This window comes from Phyllopteryx taeniolatus, chromosome 5 (genome assembly GCF_024500385.1).
Source record: "Phyllopteryx taeniolatus isolate TA_2022b chromosome 5, UOR_Ptae_1.2, whole genome shotgun sequence".
NCBI lineage: Eukaryota > Metazoa > Chordata > Actinopteri > Syngnathiformes > Syngnathidae > Phyllopteryx > Phyllopteryx taeniolatus.
In genome coordinates this window covers 17,611,529-17,635,447 of record NC_084506.1, presented here as the reverse complement: position 1 = coordinate 17,635,447, position 23,919 = coordinate 17,611,529, and the positions used below count along the sequence as shown (strand labels likewise).

The 23,919-nt window shown below is 40.0% G+C and overlaps 1 protein-coding gene across 6 annotated transcripts in view; it reads left to right on the top strand.

The window, feature by feature from the left end:
• The first annotated feature begins 630 nt into the window (after positions 1-630).
• The window catches only part of fkbp16 (FKBP prolyl isomerase 16), a 42,060-nt gene continuing 18,771 nt past the window's right edge, over positions 631-23,919 (top strand). For 5 of the 6 annotated variants that reach the window (XR_009788519.1, XR_009788520.1, XM_061773279.1 and 2 more), the window contains exons 1-3: positions 631-1,487; positions 3,506-3,675; positions 5,198-5,286. Coding sequence is in view for 4 of the 6 variants with exons in the window: in XM_061773279.1 (XP_061629263.1) it covers positions 1,073-1,487; positions 3,506-3,675; positions 5,198-5,286 (674 nt within the window). In the remaining 2 variants the exon portion in view is untranslated. The remainder of the gene's footprint in view (positions 1,488-3,505; positions 3,676-5,197; positions 5,287-23,919) is intronic. The other variant, XM_061773280.1, reaches the window with a different exon arrangement.

Here is a 23,919-nt window from a genome sequence, read left to right as displayed (position 1 = left end):
GCTTTTTTGCCTTATTTTGAACCAGTAAAAAGATGACTGGTCCACCTTTTCCAAAAGCATTCCATGTCTGGGAACGCCATGTGCAAAACTGTGTGACTAAATCAGTGTTCTGAAAGTAGCACAAGTGGCCGAGAGCCAGAAAACAACTTTAATTTATGACACTCTCCCTTATTTTAATGCGACACTTAAATTAGTGTGCAAGAGGTTGCTGTTATGAGCGTCGATCCTAAAAATTCTGGCTCGCGATTAAAGTGGCGAAGGAGTCGCAGTGTGCCAATCTTGAACAAACTCCCTCTTGTTGAATATTTTTATGCTAACATGCTATGCGTGAGGCTACATCATTTCCTGAGCCCGTATAAACATGACTTCATTTTAAAGTAGCAAACATAGTCTAACTGCAACAGATGACGATGACGTGTGTCTAGCTGTCACAAACGCATTTGTCTGTAATCTGTAATTTTTTCATTTTCTCTTCAATTTCAAAAAGTGATGTTAAAGATCTCCAAAGGAAAATTAGTTTCGGTTTCCTGACATCTTATTGGTCAATCGCATTCATGGAAACTGCATTATTGGGCACAACGGTGAAGTCATTAAGAAGCTTACAGGCATTCTGGCAGATTAGGTTTTTCTCTTCTAATCCCACAGATTAGTGCCCGCGCTAGCTCGCCGCCCGAGAGTGTTTTATCGTGCTGCACGGTTTCTTTACGTTGATAATTTTTATGTCATGTCTTTGCCACGTAACCAGTGGATGTAGAGGTCGGTGGCCGGGCCGGGGCGGGAGGAGAGCGCGAGAGGAGGTCAAAGTGCACTCCGACTGCAGGAAGTGTACAACTCTTGGCGGGACGTATTACTTTTTTCGTGGATGGAGCCAGGATTTTGGGATGCGGTGCCAACTGGATTTAATGAAACATTGCTCGTATTTTCATTATTATTACATCATGGTAATAGTCTAGTATGTTTGGGTGGTAGTGGGCGTTCACAGCGCAGCGACTGACTGACTGACTTACACCTGAGAGGATCATCTAATTCCGCAGACAAGAGCAGATGGTGTCCACTGCTCTCTGAAGGGGAAATGGAACCAGAGTCTTGTAAGAAGCACAAGGACACTGATGTGAGGGACCCCACATGTGAGCTCGCGGGTATGGTCGGACCGTGTGGGCCTGAGGAGGGAAGGGAGGAGGAGCTGGGTAGAAGAAAGAAGGATGAAGGTGAGACCCCTGGAGTAGACGTCACATCGGTGAACTCCGAGACCAGAAACTCCTCTCATCCAGAAGGGGAAGGAGAAGAGACCCAATGCCGAGGACGGAGAGAACTGAAGAAGACAAACAGCTGGAAGATGGTGCGATTCCAAGAACCGTCCTTGGAGGATAATGTGCTGGAGAGGGACAGCTCGTCAGAGAGTCTTTTTCCGGAATATGCCATGGAGGAGTGGACCATGATCTCTTTCGAGAAACTGTTCCTGAAAGAAGACTGGAAGCATATAACAGGTAAGATTCAGCATCAGGGGTGTCAAACTCCACCTGTTCAACATTTCAATACGTTTTGCACAACTTGCTGCTCTCATCAGGAGCTGAATGGCAAAATTCCAAACAGGTGTTTGATCCATGAAAATTTCCAGAGAGGTCACTTCTATGTCTTTTTGTGACTCTTCCAGTCTCTCTGTACCTCTGTTTCAACCTGCTAATGACACTAAGCATTGATCTGTGACTCAACCAATAAATGTCCAACGTCTACTGCTTTGCCTTTCTGTTACTCTTTCAATCTCTATATTTCTGATGCAACCTGCCGATGACATTCTGTCACACTTTGATCCAGGAATCAACCAATGAATTTCTTAGTTCAGTTAGAATTGGTATTAAAACATTCCTCTTCATCTTGCTGTTTACATTTCAAAATCATGAAACCAAGACAACGCCTAACAATTGCTCAACAGTACCTCACCATTTCCGAGCCTTCAAACGAGATGTTCTTAGACAGAAGAGGCCATGACTGTCATCAGGAAGTTGCTACAGAGATACTGGAAGAGTCACAGGAAGCCATAGACGTGGATGTCCTTGGACATTTTCATGGCTCAAACACCTGTTGTGAATTTTGCCGTTCAGCTCCTTAGTACTGAAACATTGAACAGTTAGATATTTAGAGAAGGTCAATTTAAGTTCACCTGCAAAGGTTACTGTGAAATTTAGGTTCATCCTGAAATTTCACCCAAAAGCCGAATACCCCTAACTTTTTTTGAGTAGTGTAAATTTATAATCGCTATGAGTGTAACAGTACTCTGAAAATCATGGTTCAGTGCATACCTCGGTTTTAAGGTCACTGTTCAGTACACATTCAATGAAGTAATTAAGATAAGATAATTAAGAAACTGCCAAACCAACTCCTTATGTTTTGTGAGAACAGGAAGATATTTAATGAGATTTAGAATTCGACATCAACCCCTTAAATTGCTTCTTTTTAACAAAGTGCAACATCAATAATTTGTCTTCTTTTTGGGGAATACAGGATGCAAACAAGTCATTCTTGATTGCTATAAAAATGCTAATACAGTGGTCCCTCCCTATACCGAGGCTCACATATTTTTTTGTACCTGTAGTTTAATGTAGTGCACTTACTCACCTGCACATCTCTGGTACAGTTAGTTTGCTTGGCTGTATGATTTTAATGTGGCAGCAATGACTCACATAAGGTCAAGTGGACTGATATTACTGAGTAATCTCAACTCATACATTTGGTAACTCGCCTAATTGCTTGAGGATACAGACATGTCACTGTTTATGACACAAGCCAGAATCAGAGTTTTATTAAATAAATGTACAAATACCAATCTTAGCCCGACGGATAGCTAATGCACACACTCAAAAAAATATCGACAGGAACAAATGGAAGTAAAGAGCAATATTTAGCTTAATTTTCTACAAATACAGTACTGTAGTTAAAAACATCACCGCAATTAATTGCCTGGACTGTTCGTGTGAAATGTGACAATGCTTAAAAATAATCACCTGTTCTCACCACGTCCGCATGGGCTGTTGTTCATGTCACTCAAGCACAGAGCACACTCGCCCTCAGTTGGCATGTGCTTGAGGAGAGTGTGTGGATGGTGATCCTCAGTGGACAAATAAAGCACCTGCTTCTCTCTAAAGTCAAACAAACTCAAACATTAAAAGTTGGCATTGAATTGCACGTATGAAACTTTTTCATTTATAAAATATAATAAATAATTGGTCACTACTTGGCGGATGTCATTTATTGCGGGGGTTTTCTGGAACGTAACTGCTAGTCAGAAGCTGAGCAGCACTGTGTTTGTTTTTGGACTAAACGTGGGGCTAGATTACAAGGCAGTTGCACTTTTTGTCCTGTACCTAATATGTTCCTAATAATCACCCCCATCATATTACAGACATGGCCATACATTTTTGATGATCAGTTTCATGATCAACAACTAGTTTTGATTTGGAAAAACGGAAGGAAAAATTGCACCGCCACTGTGCTCTCCCGCATGTAGATGACCGACTGCTGAGGAAAAAGGTGCTGGAGCCCGCCGGCCCCTCGGCCCCTCGGCCCATCTGGGGCCAGCAGGTTACGGTGAAGATGCAGGCCGTCCTCGAGGACCGCACTGTGGTGGAGAAGGACTGCAAGCTGGTGTTTGTTATCGGGGAAAGAGACGTGAGCCAGGTAACAACGACGTCGAGTTGTGAGTCACATCTCTCTGTTAAATGCTGATATGCAAATCAGTCCAAAAAGTCAGCTATCCTGACGTGCGCATTTATATTGAGGTCGCTTTCAGGTAGATATACTGGTATTTCTGAAGAAGAGGAATTGTGTTTTTGCAGTTGATTCAACAAATTCATTTTCAATTTCAAAAGACTTGTATTTTAGAGGGAAATGATATCCGTTTGCGTCAACTTCTTAAGTGACTACAAAAGACTTTGGGTGTGTTTGGGGAAATGCGTGTTCTTTCTGACTCATTTCATTTGCAAAGCATGGAAAAGAAATGACAAGTCCAGTATTTAATTTTTAACCCTTTATGGACACACACTGAAATAGTTGAATGCATTGAAAAGTATTATTGTACATATATCACTTGTTTAATTGCCACTTTAAAAAAGGTAATATACTGTACATTTCCTTCATTATGTTTGATTGTTGTTCGTTTGGGCAGCACAATGATAAAGTGTTGAGCACGTCAGGTTTTTGGGTTTGAATCTCAGGTTGGGCCTTCCTGCGTGTTTTTTGTTTTGTTTGGGAGGGTATTCAGAATTCCTCCTACTTTCAAAATCAAGCATATTAGGTTCATTGAAGCCTAAATTGTCCTTCAGTGTGAATGCGAGTGTGAATGCTTTTTAATGTAGATGTGCACTGTGATTGACGCTGAAACATCCATCCATCCATCCATCCATCCATTTTCTGAGCCGCTTCTCCTCATGAGGGTCGCTGGCGTGCTGGAGCCTATCCCAGCCATCATCGGGCAGGAGGCGGCGTACACCTTGAACTGGTTGCCAGCCAATCGCAGGGCACATACAAACAAACAAACAACCATTAACACTCACATCCACACCTACGGGTAATTTAGAGTCGTCAATTAACCTACCATGCATGTTTTTGGGATGTGGGAGGAAACCGGAGTGTTCCTCAGAACTGTGAGGCAGACGCTCTAACCAGTCATCCACCGTGCCGCACGCTGAAACAGTGGCTGTCAATATTAACACTGAAGTATTTATTTTTGGTTTTTGTCATATTATGTGTAGTCGGACGTTGTCAGGCTTAACAGGTCCATTCTGAAATTCAAAATGTATTTGTTAAACAGTACACAGTCGGTGTGCCAACTGAATCATCTTCTAAGTGAAGTGAAGAAACTATTGCGTGTGCATTTTTGGTCCATTGTGCCAAGTTATCTAAACAGGTATCGTCTATATCAAATTACTTTTTACTTTTGTACTTAAGTACATTTCAGAATCTGTACTTTTAAAAAACTTTTAATAAGTAGTGGTGTCTCAATTAATACTTCTACTGTGACTAGAGTCATATTTTACACTAGTAGGCCTAGCTGTACTTCTACTTAAGTACAGAGTGTAAATAATGTTGTCTCCTCTGGTGATTCCAGGAGAACATTTGCAAGCTACTAGTCCACTTGCTGTCTGGTAACTCACTGATGTAGTCTGTGTGTGTGTGTGTGTGTTTGTACGCGTGTGTGTAGGCGCTGGAGGAGTGCGTCCTGTCCATGCACAGGGGCGAGATCACGTTACTGCTGGCTGATTCCCAGTACACATATGGGCTCATGGGCAGGTAAGACTGTTTATGGTAAACGTCAGGTTGGCACACTTGGACACTTGTGTTTTTATTCACCGAGCGATAGCGGGACGAGGCTCGGGCCCTGTTCTACCTGTTGCTGTGAGGGGGAGGGGGGCTGCAGCCTGTTTTTCCAGGGCAGCAGGGTTAATGAACCATAAACAGGAGCAGATGGCTTCCGCCAAGTCCCATTGAGAGGTGGCCTATGTTTGTAACCTCCCAACCTATGGGAGGGCACTACTCACATTACCTCCAATGGCTTGGCTTTATAACCTTAACACCATTAAAGGGCCAGTATAAACACGGGCCGAGGTTGGTGTGACACGATGAAAACATTTGTTTAAAATGTCATGTTTGCTTTAGATAACCTCACCAGATTATGCCAAGACAGTAAAAACCTACTGAGATTTATTGAAATAATACTGTATGAGTGAGAAATATAAAGCTAAACACCAATTGTTGTTGATTACAGTGAACGCCATTTTATCGCAGGAGATAGATTCCTGACCCACCCGCAATAGGTGAAAACCTGCAATATAGAGGATCCATATAAAAACATTTTTCTAAATGATTTTTCCTCTCCCACATGGTTTAAACACAGTCTTATGAAACACACATTAAAACACACTATAAAGTATTCCTTACCGCCTGTTCTCATTCTAGAAATCGTATAACATCACTTTGAAGAGATGAAAAGAAGACTTTCGATCACACTGTTCTCCAAGTAAGAGGTCAAGTGTGCTTGCTTCAAGTTGTTTATTTGTCACTCCCAGTTGAAATTCACTGTAAAATTCACACATAAAACAAAAGAGAATTAAACACTGTATATTTAAACACCAAAACAACCAAGCCATATAATTTTATCCCAAGAAAATCTGCTGTGTTAAATCTACTGTTTATGGCAAAATGTCATAGCTAGGCTAATGGATATTAGCATCAATGTTATGGTAATTATAAACATTCAAACAACTGCTACTTTAACACACAAGGAGTAGCAAGTTTTAAAGCTATGAAAGCAAAATTGTAATGTTACAAGGAAAACAAATGTAATATGAGAAAAAAATGAGAAGTCAATTTAATTTAAAAAAAGAAAGAAAAGAAAACACCTTGGTTTTGTCATAACGAGTGTCCAGAAAAGGCCCGTCTGACAGCTACTTCCGTTTGACCCAGTTTTGTATCTGCTTTGTCCATATTTGGCTAAGACAGCCCCCTTTCCTCTGATTGGTTGCCTCCTTGTAGAAGACCCGCTTGTGGGAAAGGTAGGCGGCGATCTTCGCTACTGGCGTAAATAAGCTTGAGAAGTTCATAGGACCTGATTTCAGGCCTCTCGCCAGAAAAACGTGTGGAACAAAGGATTGCATGGATGATTTTAATTCATATTTCACATGTTTAATGAGGCACCATAGAGACAATATCACATCCCAAATACTAGAAAAAGTTGGTTTGCCTAAATATGGGACATTTAAAGTCTTGGTCTTGATTTGGTCACAACTTCTCAAAGTCTTTGTCTGGACTTTGTCTTAGATTTCAAGAAAATCTGCTATCTTAATGCTGCTGTTTATGGCGAAATGTCACAGATAGGCTAGTGGATATTAGCATAAATGTCATGGTAATTATAAACCTTCAAACAACTGCTACTTTAACACACAAGGAGTAGCACGTTTTGAAGCTATGAAAGCAAAATTGTGATGTTACAAGAAAACATTTTGAGAAGAAAATCATGGATTTATAAATAACGTACTTTATAAAATGCCAAAAACTTACTTTTTAAAATCCCAAAAACAAAATTGTAATATTGTAAGAAAAAACCTGTAATATGAGAAAAAAGTAATTACAATAATATCGTTCTAAAAGTATAGGATTACAAGTCATAATAACACAATACAAAATTTGAGAAAATTGTTACAAGAATGAATTCATAAAACTACAAAAATAAAATCATAATATTGCAAGAAAAAAGTCATATTAAGATAATAAAGAATAGAGAAAATTAAAGAGAATAAAGTAGTTCATAGTGAAAAAAGATATTGTAAAACTACAAGAATAGAGACATTCTGTATGATGAACACATTTGTTGAATGTCATGTTTGCTTTAGATAAACCTCACTCGAGTAGGCCAAGACAGTAAACATCTGCCGTGATTTCCAAACATAATGGGATAATACTTCTGAACAAGAAATTGAAAGCCAAACAGATGATTTTTGTTGATTCTCTTTATCTGCCTTTATCATTGTGTTCGTACATTTCACTGTGAAGGCAAAAACATCAAATCTGCACTCGTGTTTGAATCAGCTCACACGCATTAGCGCAAAGTAAACATAATTAGGTCATTTTCAAACACTCCGCCATCTGCAATTTATGTTCCGCAAGTACGCGGCGGCCCCCTCTCGACCCGCACCCCTCGGGCACGTGCAGTTAAAATGAAAACCAACATTTTGCTGTGAGAGCTGAATAAATGCAGAAAATGTGGGAAATTGTGCTCCCCTGTGCGGTGCATGCACCATTAAGTACGAAGGAGTCAAAACAAAAACACAAATCCACTTTCGATGCTGTGGCTAAACATTACACAACACATCTTATAATTGCTGGCAACATAATGTCCAGATGTACTCAAAGTGAGGTACAGTTGTGTGTGTATATGATGTCCTGTTTGCATTGTGGGCGCATTAAAGTTGAGGGGCGAAGATGTGTTGTAATCCGCCCTTCCCCGAGTAATAGTTATGGTAGGTTCGTGAATGATTGTTTGCTTGTGTCTGATTAGAACTGTGTGCTCCGGAGTCAAATTAAGACATGTCATGTGGTAAATGGATTTTTTGTTTTATTGAGCATTTAACACATTTGTTCACGATTTGGTCAGGGATATTATCTTTATTACCTCAGATGGGAGTGTTGGGAAATGCTGTTGACGAGCTGAAGTGTCAAAGAAATAAGATTAAAAAAATAATAATAATGAAATTAAAAGACCTGTCGGGCAATCCTAGGATACCCTAAAAAATATTCTCCTTAGGGCCTGTGTACATTAATGTGCAATACACACGGTGAATTACAGCAATGACACAATTGCTGTACATTAACGCCGTTCCAACAACTAATGTAAGCAATGTAAATGAATGCAGTCTTTGATCCTCATTTGATTAGATTGTCTACTGCTCTGGCTACTCTTGCCTGTCTGTAGCAATTGACAACAGCTAAGCATTAAATAAATGAGCAGACTAAATCCCAGGCTGTATGTTATGAAGCAGATTTGACAACCTCGGCGTGTCTGCGCTGTAAAATGACACCGATACAATGGAGAAAATCTCTTTAGTCTCTCTGCTCTGTGTCATTCGCATTGATCCAACTCTGTCAGTGGGTCAGCAGCAAACGGTGTCGCTGAGAGCATTTTCATGCACGTCTTTACCAAAGCAGTACATCAAAGCAGGTCACAGCACAGCGGCGTGGTCGTCATGCCGGCGTGTGAGGAGCGTGCAAGGTCATCGGGACTTCTGGGGAAGTAAAAAAAAAAAAAAAAAAAAGGTAAACACAAGGACAATGGAAACGTCTGGATGGTTATGATTGATCACTACAAACAGGCCGAGTCGTGATCAGTCGTCAATGAGATACAGTGACGTGTGTGCCTTTGAAAGACACATTGTGATGAAATACGCCATCACCTGACCTTTCGTGGAACAACAGAACATTCCCCATGGACACAATCACAAAAGCGCTATAAAAGTTACAGTATATAAAAGGTTCTGATTTCCTAAAGCTGTGGTTATGGTGGGAAAAAGAAGGTGTTGGCAAAATGAGAGTTGACAGCGAGATCAGATCTTTTCTGAACCGCTAAACATTTTTGAAATCCCGAATATTATGGCGAAATATTGTCTATTCAGCAATTCAATTTCGGTGCTTCTGAATGATCAAAGGGCTCACTTGGAGCCAGTCACAAGAAGGAGTCATGCCATCTCACCTGTGACAATGCACATTACAGAATTTTCAGACGTTCTTGCAAGAAACACTTTCACCAAACGTTTGTAGATTGCAAATTTTTTGGCATCCCCTCAAATGCTACCACTTGCTTCTGGAGTTTTTTTTTCATGAAATTTTATTTTGTCTTCATATAACCATTACAATCATTTTATTGCCAGATTAACCAAATCATAATTTTAAACAGCAAGGTCGAGCCTTGACTAAAACATGAAAATTGGCATCCATGCACAGGATGTGTTTGAGCTGAAATATCTCATGTTTAGCCAGAACAAACAGACTGCCTGAAGTGACAGGTGAAACCTCTTGGAAATGTGCTCAAAGTGAATCATTGTTGACACTCTTGAAGATGTTGGCTAGTGTAGAGGCTTTTCCGTGGCTTCGCAGACACACCCATGAGCAGGGGGGAATGCAACTGCAAAGGGTAACAGTCACATTTTTCCAAGCGGATCGGCATGCAGGGCAAACATTGACGAGGCAAAAGGACAACATGAGGGCAGAAAAAGGCTCTCAATGGAATTAAGTGTTGTGATGAGTGAGGGTACTTGTTGTGACATCTTTGACCAATAGACTGAATGAATACAGTCTGCCTTGGTGTTTGTCCTCATCTCTGCTCTTCAAATGGTACATGTGACGTTGATTTAAGGTTTCTGTTCATCCTTCCCTTTCTTGAAAAATAATCTGCTTTTATCACCTCATGTAATCTGACACAGGCAAGAACTGGCGGTTCTTCTTTTCATTGCCTACAGACACATTAACTCATTCACTGCAAAGTTTTTACAGGCCTGTTTATTGGGGATGAATCCTCCTCTACAATGTCAGAAAAAGGTAAACCACCATGCACTTAGTGATACAGTGGTTTATACCTCAGGTGGCACCCTCAAAGGTACTGCTTTCGTGCCCTTAACGCTCGTGCTGTAGTACTCAAGATCAATTGTGGTCTTGACTTTTTGTTGTATTTTTTCAGTCTTGGTCAACTCCTTGAAGTCTTGATCTTGACTTGGTATCAAAATTAATAGGTTGTGGTCTTGACTTGTTTTCCTCTCCTTAAAAGTCCCAGATTTTGACTATTTAGACCTCCATAGAGTGACTCTCTAACATGGATTTAGTATAAAAATGTCAATTTAATAAAAAAAACAACAACAACTTGGTTTTGTCATAATGAGTGTCCAGAAAAGGCCCCTCTGACAGCTACTTCTGTTTGACCCAGTTTTGTATCTGCTTTGTCCATATTTGGCTAAGACCGTCCCCTTTCCTCTGATTGGTTGCCTTCTTGTAGAAGACCCGCTTGTGAGAGCACACTCTTGTTATGTTGACCCCGCCGGCTCGGGACCGTAAAGGCAGGTGGCAATCTTCACTAGTAATGTAGATAAGCTCGAGAAGTTCGAATGACCTGATTTCAGGCCTCTCGCCAGAAAAACGTGTGGAACTCATGATTGCATGGACGATTTTAATTCATATTTCACATGTTTACTGAGGCACCTTAGGGACAATATTATACATCCCAAATACTAGAAAAACTGGGTTTGGCAAAATACGGGACATTTTAAAGTCTTGGTCTTGATTGGGTCACAACTTCTCAAAGACTTTGTCTGGACTTTGTCTTCCATTTCCAGTCAGAATAATGTAAATCACCATACACATACAATGGGTTGTTCCTCAGGTGACACTCAAAGGTACTGCTTTTGTATCCTTAACACTAGTGCTGTTAGTCTTAATCTTGCGACCGATTTCAAGACTTGTCTTGTCACGGAATTGATTGTATTTCAAATTGGTCATGTATCTGACTACTTAAAGTCTAAGTCTTGACTTGGTCTCATATCTCCCCGATCTTGACTTGGTCTCAATTCTGGAAGGTTTTGGGCTTGATTTGATCTCAACTGTCTTGGTCTTGGCTCAGTCCCATATTGCCAAGATCTTGGCTTTGACTTGATCTCAAATCTTTAAGGTCTTGGTCTTGATTTGGTCTCAAATCCTCGGTCTTGATCTTGACTTGGTCTCATACGTCCTTGGTCTTGGTCCTCACTCGGTTGTCAACTTCTCAAAGTCTTGGTGTCGCACAACACATACAGCTCATACTTCTACCCTTATTTCCCCCAGACGATGAACCATGTCCTTCATAGCAAAGCAGGGCCGTTCTGATGACTGATGATGATGATGCCCATCCTGTGTGGAACTTCCTCTGTGTGACTCACACCCACCTGGGGAAAATTACTTTTGTGGCCTTTGAGCCTCTATCTCTGTGGAAACTAATGAATCCTCCCTAATAGCACTTACTGCATCGGGCCTACAAACATGACCAGCACAAGTCTTCGCTTCAGTGCTTCACTGCATCGATTTGAATAATAATAATAATAAAATAAAAAATAAAAAAGATTCCAAAAGGTGATCTGAACACGAGTAAATCTTTTAACTGCACGGTCACCTGACCCAAACCAGCTCTGCTGTGTCTGATAACGTATGCGTCCTTTCCACACCCGGAACCACACCCACGAAGGCCTCAAAGTTTGGGAGGAAGCCCGCAAGCACTGGCACTTCTTGCACGCTCCAGATAAGATCAGGCTAGCTTTCACTTGCCATGTACTCTTGTGTTAGTAACCATTGCTACATGACCTACTGAGCAGCTTTTGGCTTGACGCTAAAAAGAAATCTGAAAGTCTGTAGATCATTCTGTTTAGTGGAGGAAAGGACACAGCTGTATTTTTACTGTTTTTTACTGAGCGTGTCCCTCGTCTAATCTTTGTGGGTGTTTACCTTTCCTCCCCCCCACAGCAAGTCGGCTTATCTCTGCCATCGACGGTGCCTTGCTCGGAAGACAGGATTGCCTTCAGTTACAGCGACTTCTCTATTTCATGGACATGGGGTATTTAGTTGGACCATAAAATTTATTTGAATAACTTATTTTTAGAGTAGGCACCTCACCATTGGGCTGAGTTGGCTTTGTCGTGCATGACCGCAGCAAGTTTCTGTTTGTCTTAGCATATTTTGGACACGTTTGCAGCACTCATTTATTTTCTCCCTCTAAACTCTTCATTGTAGTCGGGCTTGCTGTGCCACTGCTCATAAATGAGTCTCTGGACTTTGAAGAATCATGCGTGGGTTACTGGGAGGCTCTTTATTATTGTACAATTACTAGTCTTAAAAATACAGTCTGAGTTGCCAGGCATGGACCATGAATCACTTTAACTTAAGTCTACAATTTAACTTGAACGTCTGTTATTTGCCAATTAGAGCTTGTTTGCAATTGGGAGGCTTTCTTTTTTTTCTTTAGACTTTCACAGTAAAAGTGCAGAAATTGAGTTATGAATGAAGTGACCAGAGATGTTTGCAAGATGTAAATTCTGTCAGGATTAACTGTGCACCTATGCTGTGATTTGTCCTTTTTTATTATTGTTTTATTTTTTTCTGCGACACGACACTAAGAAGACCATCTACAGGTCGTTAGGTGAAGTAAGCAGTAAGAGTGGTGTCGCCCTCCACGTTGTCACTTACGAAAGTTGAAGTAGTTTATTTTGTTTTATTTAGTATTGACACTGATGACTTCTTTTCGCACGCTCTTGTCTCTATGTCGATAAATTTAAGACAGGTGTGTTATTTTTACATGATAATATTAAGTGATCAACCTAGTTTTATACTTGTTACATAGTTCATAATAAGACAAACTAATAACTGTTTTATTCGTTAATTATGTTAAATTTGTAGCATTAATGAACAATTTATGATGGCAAGATGTCCGTCTACGCCAGAAGGCAACAGTGTTGCGCTTCACCGCAAGCAATCGTCATGTGGCATGCGAAAAATTAAACGTGAGGCGGCTGCTGCCTTTTAAACGCCTCCTGTTTGATGAGCGGTATTTACACTAAGCCTAGCGCAACTACGGCCAAACATGCTCAGTTCTCTTTTTTGAAATGCCAGAGAGTAATTTAATCAGCTCAAAATCTTTAGGTGTGTCTCTCTCGTGGCTTAAAATGGTGACACCTCACCTTTCCAGGTAAGGTAGAGGGTCGCGTAGTTCAGTTATAGATGTACGTCAAAGACAGGTAGCGGTTCTGCTTCAAACGTGTTTCAACCTGAGATCCATCTAATCATTTTCTGTGGAGCGCTTGCCCTCATTAGTGTTGCGGATTAGCTGTCAATCTGCGGTGTACACCCTTGAACTGGTTGGCAGCCAATCGGAGGGCAGATGTAGATAATCATTTACACTCACAGTCACGCGTATGGACAATTTAGTGGTGATGTCAAACTCGAGGCCCGGGGGCCGGATCCGGCCTGCAACATAATTTAATGCGGCCCGCGAAAGCAAATCATGTGCGTTGACTTTGTGTTTCTTGCTACAAAACAAAAATTGTAAATTGTCTTAACCTTTATTAACATTGAGAATTACAAGCTTTTTTAATAGCAAGTCCCGCTTTTGAAACAAAATGAATGATTGTTCAACAGTTTTCATTAGGTTCTGATTTCAAAACTAGTTATCCATCAATATGTTGTGTATTTGTAATAATATGATGGGATTATTCATTTATATGGTTTAACACTCATAACGGCCCACTGAGGGAAAACATAACTACTTTTTGGCCGCGATAAAAATTTGTTCAACATGGATGTTTTGGAATGTGGGAGGAAAACGGAATACCCACAGAAAGCATGGGGAGAACATGAACTCCACATAGGAAGGCTGCAGCCCAGATTCGAACTATTACACCCTGCTGCCCCAAAACTGGGATGAACCTTTCAATTTCTGAATGCACATGTCAAAGTATGACTGACAATTGCAGCATAACCGCTGACTGGTGATGAGAGACGTAGAGTTGCCAGGCAACCCGTGAGCCATTATGCATGCTTCCTCATTTGTAACTCAGGAAAAATAGAAGCAGATGGAGCGGATAGTGGATGTTACACACTAACATGCTTGGGGGGGGGGGGGGGGGGGAATCATCTGCATATTTCTCAGTCAACACATCACAAGTTTGCCCTCTACATAGTAAATGGCCGATTCTAAGGTTTCATGATGTTCTCTGCTCTAAAATGCTGTGCGTGTGTCTGTTGAATGCCCTGAAACCACACCCTGCTAGACTGTCAACTGTCAAACCAAAACCACTACTAAGACCTGGAAACTGGAGGCTACTTTGTGCAGCATTTTTTGCCTATACATACAGTAACCACGTTTGAACCCTGAAAATAAATCATCTTAAAGCCTCTGGTGGCTGGAATATATTCTACCGGGTCGTCGTGAGGCTTTTCCACACCGCAACAATGAGGCGCTCTAAAGCAGCCATGCCAGCCCGAAGTCCTGGTCCACATACAGGCTGTCAAAAACCCTCTCCTCGCTCTTACGCCTTTCTTTGCATGATGTGTATGCACTTATGGCCAACAACGAGGCACTCTAAAGCGACCATGCCAGCCTTAAGTCCCAATCAACACATTTTCAGCAATTACAGTATCTCCGAACATGTATAATTCATTTAGAAACAAATCTTTGCATTCACTCTACAGTGTCTTTAACATTTAAAAAATAAATAAATCAAAAATCAGAATCAGAATCATCTTTATTTGCCAAGTATGTCCAAAAAACAGAATAGTTGGAGCCGCTCATTTACGACAACAGACAGTCAATTGACAGAGAACACTTTTGAGACATAAAGACATTGACAAAAAAAAAAAACAGTCACTGAGCAGTAACGGGTTGCTAGTTATCTGGTAATGCCGGAACTTTTTTTTTTTTTTTTGACAGTTGTGCAATGTTTTGACTCTCATCATCATGTATTGTGGTTTGACTTCATGGCTGAAAGTGGACCATTCATTCTAAAACTGTGGCATTGAGTACTTCATGTGTCATGTCCTGTGCTGCTGGAGCAGACAATAATAGACTGTGTGTCCGAGAATATAGCAAGTCTGCAGACGAGATGTGTGAGGTGACCAGGTGCTGGCCGGAGGACGGGAAAGAGCGTCACTCGGGACGTTGCAGTGTGACTCATCTCGCTGATACGTCACTACTTCGTCATCGGTCGTCTGGGGCATCACACATACACACACACACACATGCACACACATGCATACACATGCACAGACAATAGAATTTCAATATATTCATGATATCCTTGAAAACAGTGCTTTAAGCATTCAGCGTTAACGGTGTCATTTTAACTTGAAAATGCAATTTCTGTCGAAACAGAGGTGACACTGAAACGAAATGCTGTAAAATTAATTGAATTGTTGAAATTTAGAATGCACAACTTGAAGTTAGAATGGTTTGAATCTGTCAAGAAATATGGAAGGAGGTAAATGTAAAATATCTCTTAATTTTGGGAATTTGTTTGTGAAAATGTGGTTATTTGGGGATCGTTGTAAAGAGCTACATAGATGTCCTGAATGAGCTGAAAGTTTTGAAAGTGAAATGTTTTTAATCGGTCGAGAAATGTTGAAGTTCTGCAAATACGTAAAATATCTCTGTTTGGGTCTTTTATTGTAAAAATGTCAGAATTTGAACATTTTATAAATAGTTCCTTAAATATCCTGAATACGATGCACAGTTTCAAGTGGAATGGTTTGTATTGGTAGAGAAATGTGGAATCAGGACTGAAATACAGTATGTAAAATATCTCTTAATATGGGAATTTTATTGGAAATTTGGTAATCCTATCAAGTAGATGTCCTGAATAAACTGAACATTTTGAAATTGAAATAGTTTGAGTTGGTCAACGGATGTTTAGGAAGGATGGAAATATGTAAATGTCTCTAAATTTTGAAATGCATTGTGAAAATATGAAATTGTGGGAAAACTGTGAATGTTTGGAGTGTAAAAAAAAGTACAAGCCTGGATGTCTTGAATTTTGTTATTTGGAAGTTGGGATGATTTAAATTGATTGAGAAATGTGTAGGGAGTTTCTGTAAATACGTGAAATATGGTCTTAATTTTGGTATTTTATTACAGAAATGCGACATTGTAAGAAAACTGAGAATTTTTGAAATGTGAAAAGTATAACGCCGGTTTGCCAAAATGTTTTGAATATTTGGAAGTTTGAGTGGTGTGTATAAAATATCTTTTAATTTGGGAATTTGGTGAATATTTACAAGTTTGAATGGTTTGAATTGATTTGAGAAATGTAGAAGGATAAAAACATGGGAGGTATGATAATGATATATAATTTTGGTGCAGAATAATCACAATAATATCTCCGTTGTTTGATGGTGAAGGACAGTACAATGTTTTCACCAGTCTCTCTCGAGTAAAATTGTACAGAAATAAATTCTTAATTGACAGCCACTTTTTCTAACCTATGACGTAGCCTCTGGCTGCACCTCGTTCCTTTTGCTCACACCTCTGCGCAACATCGTGGCCATTTGTCTCTAATGAACGATCGACTCCTGCCTGACAGCCGGAATAAAAAAAGCACAGAGTTCAGAGTGCTGCTTTTGATTGACAGGCTTCAGACAGAGGAAGTAAGTCAGATCTTTGTTGTCCAAATTGTGGAGCACATACTTCTATTCCTCTTGGACTGGGCTGTTCATACAATTCGGGGAAAAGCTGATGAAAAAAAACAGCCTAACAGGGAACGCAAAGTGAAAGTTGCTGAAAAGGACACAGTCATTGTTTCTGTGTAAACCTTTAAAAAGTTACGGAACACACTTGCTACTGAAAGGCTCTCATATAACATAACTGAAATGATCTCATACACTACTGAAACACTCTCATATATCAACTGAAATGCTCTTATAAACACAACTCAAATGTTTTCACCACAACTGAAAGGCTCTCACACACACTACTGAAATGCTCTCATGCACTAATGAAACACTCACACTCACTACTGAAATGCTCTCAGATGCACACACTCCCCGAAATGCTCTCTCCCTCTACTGAAAAAGTCTCATACTGTATACGCAACTGAAATGCTCTCACAAACACAACTCAAATGTTTTCACCACAACTGAAATCCTCACACACACTACTGAAATGCTGTCATGTCATACACTCAGGAAACACTCTCACACAATTCTGAAATGCTCTTATACACAACTGAAATGCTCTCGCAAACACAACTCAAATGTTTTCACCACAACTAAAACACTCACACACTACTAGAACACTCTCACACACACACTACTGAAACACTCTCATATACACAACTGAAATCCTGTCACAAACATAACTCAAATGTTTTCACCACAACTGAAACGCTTTCACACACACTACTGAAACACTCTCACACCACTATTAAAATGCTTTCATATACACAACTGAAATGCTCTCGCGAACACAACTCAAATGTTTTCACCACAACTGAAACACTCACACACTACTGAAACAATCTCACACTACTATTAAAATGCTTTCATATACACAACTGAAATGCTCTCACAAACATATCTCAAATGTTTTCACCACAACTGAAAGGCTCTCACACAGGTTTTAGTAGTGCGTGAGAAGTAATCCTGAATTATGTCTCATTCATGCTTACGTCACAGAAAAATAGTAGCAACGCACATCAGTACACGGCCACAAAGGGTATCCAGGCTATATAGACATGTTCAAGTTATTTTTATGTGACTTACACATTGAATGCACAGCTTCAGTACACCCGCTCACGAACACACACACACGCGCTCACACAGGCGTCAAAGTGACGCCAATTCTGACACGGTGTAGCTGCATGTGTGTGGTCAATTTGCAAAACGATACTAATCAGATGATGGTGACATTTTCTCCATGGAAGTTGTCCGGCTTCGGTGCACGATAAGACTGTCGGTGCTGACTTAAAATGGAAATTAATTTGATCAATATCTTTTTGTGACATTTATTTGCCTGTCATACATGAAATAATTTGCCACCACGAATAAATATTACCATTACAAAGCGTTGTAAGGGCATCGCAGTTGAGTAAATACGCAATAACGCCATATATATATAATATACACTATGTACTATATATGCTTATATACGTTTGCATCCAGTCTGTCATCAAAATTAGTTTCCGACAGCATGATATTTGGCTGTGTCAGTCCCAAAATGTGTTATTTGCTGAATATGATTACTAGATAAGCATTTCTAGCTTCACCTTCACTTTGCTGGGACTGGCTGTGAACTAAGCTCAAGTCCCTCAGGCTTCATGAGGATCCTCCTCTTGACCTGGCCATACACCCCTCCACATTGTATATTGAGTGATTTACTAGATAATGATAACAGATGATACTTCTCTGTGTAAGAGCGATTGCTCTCTTCTGCACTTAAACCCTGAAGTTGATATTCACCTTCTATAAACATGATCCTTGAATCCACCTGAAGGTTGTCGTCAGCATTTTTATCAGAGCGAGATACTGTATGTTTAGGAACGGAATAATAAGAAAAACTTTGTTTCAAAATAGCCGCTTCGTCAACTTCCGAGTTTGGGTGTGAACCTGCTGATTTTTATTGTATTCTGATTGGGCCGCCATGGATGTGAGATACCGAAGGTTTGTCCAATCACATTCAGGTACGAGGGAGTACTAGTTTTATGCAGTAGTTCCTTTCCTTGATTATTTCGAGATACGAGACGTCATTCCGATGTTTTTTTTTGCTTTGAGTTACGAGGAAAATTTTTAGATACGAGCCCTGTATGGTGGCAGTGAACTTAACTCACTCAATTCACATCAAGCAGCAATTTGGCAGATAGTGAAGAATTCTTCAAAAAACGTTTACTGTCAAACTAAACATAACAAAGAGAACAACTAGATGACTTTGCGCTAGGAAAGTCTGTTTAGCTTAATGCTAACACGCAATACAAAATGTCATTGACGGGCTAATAGATTGCATTCATGTTGCGGTGTTGTAACCCTTTAAGCAACAGATATATGAACACAAATGGTGGAGCAACACAAATAGACAAACAATATAATAGTGACAGGCATACTGTATAGTCTTTATCCTTTGGATAAATGACTAATATTACTGCAGCTTACTTTGTGAATTTCTTCTCCGTGTGTGTGTCTATGTGTCAATTATAGTGTCCCTAGGTGACAATGCCCCTTGAATTTAAGCAAAAAATGTGGCAAAAACTAATTATTTACATTTTTATGAAGAGCAATATAGTGTGCTATTTTTCTTATTGTAAAACACATTGAAAAAAGTTTCTTTTTTTATTTATTTTTTGGTGTGGCTGGAACAGATTAATTGCGTTTCTATTCATTGTAATGGGGAACAATGTTTTGAGTTACAAGCGTGGTCATGAAACTAATTAAACTTATATCTCGGGGCACCACTGTACTATTTATATTGGCCTTTATCCCTGATTATTGTGTCTAAGAAAGTCTCTGCCATGCGGTCAAAATTGGTTTATTGGTAAAAATGTATGCAAAGACAAAAAAGGCATTTTATTTAAAATGATGCATCTGAGGGAGGAAGTGAAAGTGCACTAATGAAATAAAATGATGAAACCACTACTGAATAAACCACAAACCAAATTAAACTGAATTGTTAGAACTCCACCCAAGGCCCGAATAATCCTAAAGGGTTCATAATAGAACGCTCGCTTTTTAGCTGATTTCAGTGATCCTCAAAAGTCTCCGGAAAGTCCAGTCAGTTCAACATCGCTGCCGTTGACAGGCTGCCATTTGCTCTGCAGGTAGCCGCAGGCCAAGATTGGATTCATTTTAACAGGATCAGGAAATCTGCTGCAGATTATATGGAGACTTTTGAGAAGCTCACCAGTCAGGACTTCCCCTAGCTGTGGACTTCAACAGGAAATGCAAACAAATAGGAGAGGAAAGCACATGGTGAGGAAGCAGCTGAAAGGGCCTAACACTGTTTGTTTCACTCTTAATAGGAGGCTGTTTTTCCAGAAAATTGGGCAGTGTGGCACCGTGTGAGGAAAAACAGCTGTGACGTCTCACCAAGGGCAGGATTACAGCTAAGCTCCTTTACACGGATGTAGCGGTGCTGCACGTCCACCCGACAGTCAAAACAGACACCACGCACGCACACGCACATGCACACGCCTACGTCAACATCCCAATGAATGAGGGGAACAAGATGTCCCTTTTTTGGAACTTAAAATAAGGTATCCAGCTGGGGTTTTATATTGGCTGGGATTTCATTTCCTCAGTCAACATTCAATCTTCCCTTTGTGTTGTCACTTGTGTAGTGAACATTTTAAATAGAACTACTGAAAGTTTAGCATGATCTACTATAATTCATTAATTACACCTGTATATGTTAGGCTCACCGACTGGAGCGATACTCTTTGGTCCAATACATAACACACTCTTTATTGGTTAGTAAATCACTAATAAAAATAATCGAAGGCAGGGATTGTTGGTTGTATACGTAAACAAACGTTTCATTGATCAGTCATTATGTAATTTATTGCATGTAGCGCAAGTGCTTGGTCACTTATGAAACTCACACCTCATTGGCCAGTCTACACGTCAATCATTGACTGCAGTGAAAGTGATTGGTCAATTAGTAAACCCACTCTTCATTGGCCTGTCATTCACTACATGCAGCAGCGAATTTTACACTCACCTCTGGTTTTACAAATTCTGTAGTAGGGAGTGAAATTTGGTTATGGAACGACTTAAGAATATTTTTGTCAGAAGGCCTCCACAAGCCTAAACATGATATACAGCATGCTCAATGGACAATGGAGGGATGGATAGGATCTGGAAGTAGCCTATAACGAAACACATCAAGAGAATTGCAAATGAAATTCTTTCAATCGGTGGCTAAAATAACTACCAGTAGGTATTGATTTCAATTTGTCATTGCTTTTTTGGCATTATCTTGTTAAAGGACTTTAACGTAATCAATTTAAATGTCACATTTTGATATGGCCACTCGAAATGATCTGCCTTTCCATAATCACACAAGCTTTTCTCGCCACATTTATGACGCTATATTAGTGTGGCATCCAGCTTGTAACCATAGAAACCAACAATTCTGGCCTTTCGAGCGGAGCACTCAGCTGACGTCAGAGTATCCACTGATTTCCTCTAGGGGACTTTTTCCCTTTCACTGAGAGCGGCGAGGGGTCTGCTTGGGTGAATCAGATCACTATCATGCATCTTAGCGAGGACGTCTGCCGAGCCACAGCAGTTGAATCCAGTCCATCTGAAATGCAAACACCACTTACCGTAAACACAAGAGGGAAAAAAGGCATTCTCGCTTTGATTTGCACAAGATTACCCGGGGGTGTGTTTGAGGCAGGTGTGTTTACACTCACAATACGACTGCGTCAGACCAACGTCAGGTAATAAAACACAACTAACTTGGACAGAGAGTGTTTTCACTAACTCAGTGCCCCTCATGTTTTAAGCGGATGAAAGTGATAGATAGATAGATAGGTAGGTAGGTAGGTAGGTAGGTAGGTAGGTAGGTAGGTAGGTAGGTAGGTAGGTAGATAGATAGATAGATAGATAGATAGATAGATAGATAGATAGATAGATAGATAGATAGATAGATAGATAGATAGATAGATAGATAGGTAGGTAGGTAGGTAGGTAGATAGATAGATAGATAGATAAAGGTCTGGAATAAGGTGCATGTGGTCAGTGTAGTAAATAGTTTGGAGTATTTGGGTATGACTCCTGTGGTACGCCACTGATACAACGACAATGTCACCCATTGGTCTTACTGTCAACGCAAAGCCCTGCTTACCGTGCTGCTGAATTAATTCGGAAAAAAGGTGTTCAGGTCCCGTACGCAGTGCATGCATTGTTGATTTTTCATAAGACCTGTAGAATTTCCATATGCAGGACCAATAGTCTCCACTGGCATTCTGCAAACTTCTATGGCGATGAAAAACTGCAACTGTCGCACAAGTATCAAGCACAGTTTTGCCCAATTTTTCATTGTAGAAGCAGTTACGGCGGGTTTTGAGTGAGGCTGTAGCCTCAGCGTCTACCGTTACCAGAACCTTTCTAAAGACAGTGTGCTCGATTTGCTTACCCAACTGTCAAGTACAGATCCACAGCTAAAATGAATAGGTGACGTTCGGTCATTCTATGACTACGGTGCCTCACAGGTCATGCACAAGTACTCTGAACTTAATATTTATGTGGCCCCCAAGAAAGAAGTACATCTCACTTGTGTCCCCTATGTGTGGCCACATGTATATTTCGTGGCCACAAGTTATTATTTTTGATGCATGTTGTGCCTATTTCGTGGCAACAAATTCCTATTTTGCGCGTGTTGTCCATATCTGATAATGTGGCCACAATTTGCAGTAATGTGGCCACAATTGATTTTTTTTTGTTTTTTCATGTCATCAAAAAATAGAAACAGCACTCAGTATTACACGCTGCAGTTCTACACCACAACAAACCTCAACCATGATCATGAACAAGTAATACTTTTCAAATGTTCACATTTTATGATTATGCAGGTGTCTACTGATTACAGTAGATCGGTTATTAATGCTTTTTGCTTTCTGAGTGCGTCCCACACCAGAAGCAAGCAAAAATTGCCAGTGTAAAAAAAAAAAAAAAAGCCTAAAAATAACTTTGTCTCTCACTCTGAGTGGCTGCCTCATTAAACCTTCACCTCGGCTCCACAGCAGCCCCCAAAACATCTCTTCTCCAGCTGCTCAAGTCATTTATTTTCCCCAGGAAGGTGGTTTTGTAAATAGGGAAATTAAAACTTCAACCTAACAAACTTGGAACAAGCATTCAGTGTCTCAATATTTTGTGACCAATTACTGGTATTTTTAGCCGTGTACACTCGAGGCTTTATGTATGTTAGCATTCAGCTGTTCCCATCTTTTAAAACCCTTTCAGTTTGTACAAGGAGCTCGTAATTTTGCCTTAACCACCACAATTGATTTGGAATAAAACAAGTTTGTAGATATTCAGCTTGAATTTAATGTTTACTTTTTAGGAATTATAGCTAATTTATGTACAGGTACCTCTACTTTCTGAGTTGCCTCCCTGGAGATGTTTTGCCCATGTTGCTCATTGAATAAGAGGCATGTGACTGAGAATTTTTGAATGCCAGAATTTGTTGGTTTGTATGCTGGCACAAGACTCAACACATTCGCCACAGGTCGTTCTTGGCCAACAACATTAAAGAATTCTCTGAAATAAGTCCATAGATGGAGAATATCTGCCTTCTTCAAATCGTGTGTCGTTAAAGCTCCCTCGCTCATGCTTCTTCATGTCCCGAGACGCCGAGATATCAACCAATTAAGATCTTAATCACGGTTGACTTTACTTCATTCTGTTTGTCTTTTTTTTCTTTTTTTTTCCCTTTTTTTTTACACTGGCTCGTCATCAGCAGAGGTTGACAAAAATAACAAACCTATTTTGGCAAAATAAGGAGTACAATGTGCAGATATAGTATTTTCAAATGTAGTAAACAGTAAACAAGTAAAAAGTAACCAAAAAAATAAATACTAAGAATTTTGTCTCTATTTTTCATTAGCTGAAAGCATGTTGTAGCACATTTCCAAATGACGCTTGAGTGGTTGTTTGTGTTTCATGTCATTGTTGTTTCGTTTTAGTTTGCAAGGGATTTAGCATTTTTTTTTGGTCCTCATTATGCATTTACTGTAAATTGACAAGCATCATTTTATTACTTATTTATTTCACTGTTTTATTAACTACCAAAGCAAGATAAGTAAAAGCCTGTTTTGGATATTCTTTTTCAATGTATTTTATAAAAGAGCAGCACGGCAGAAAGTGGTCAGCACGTCTGCC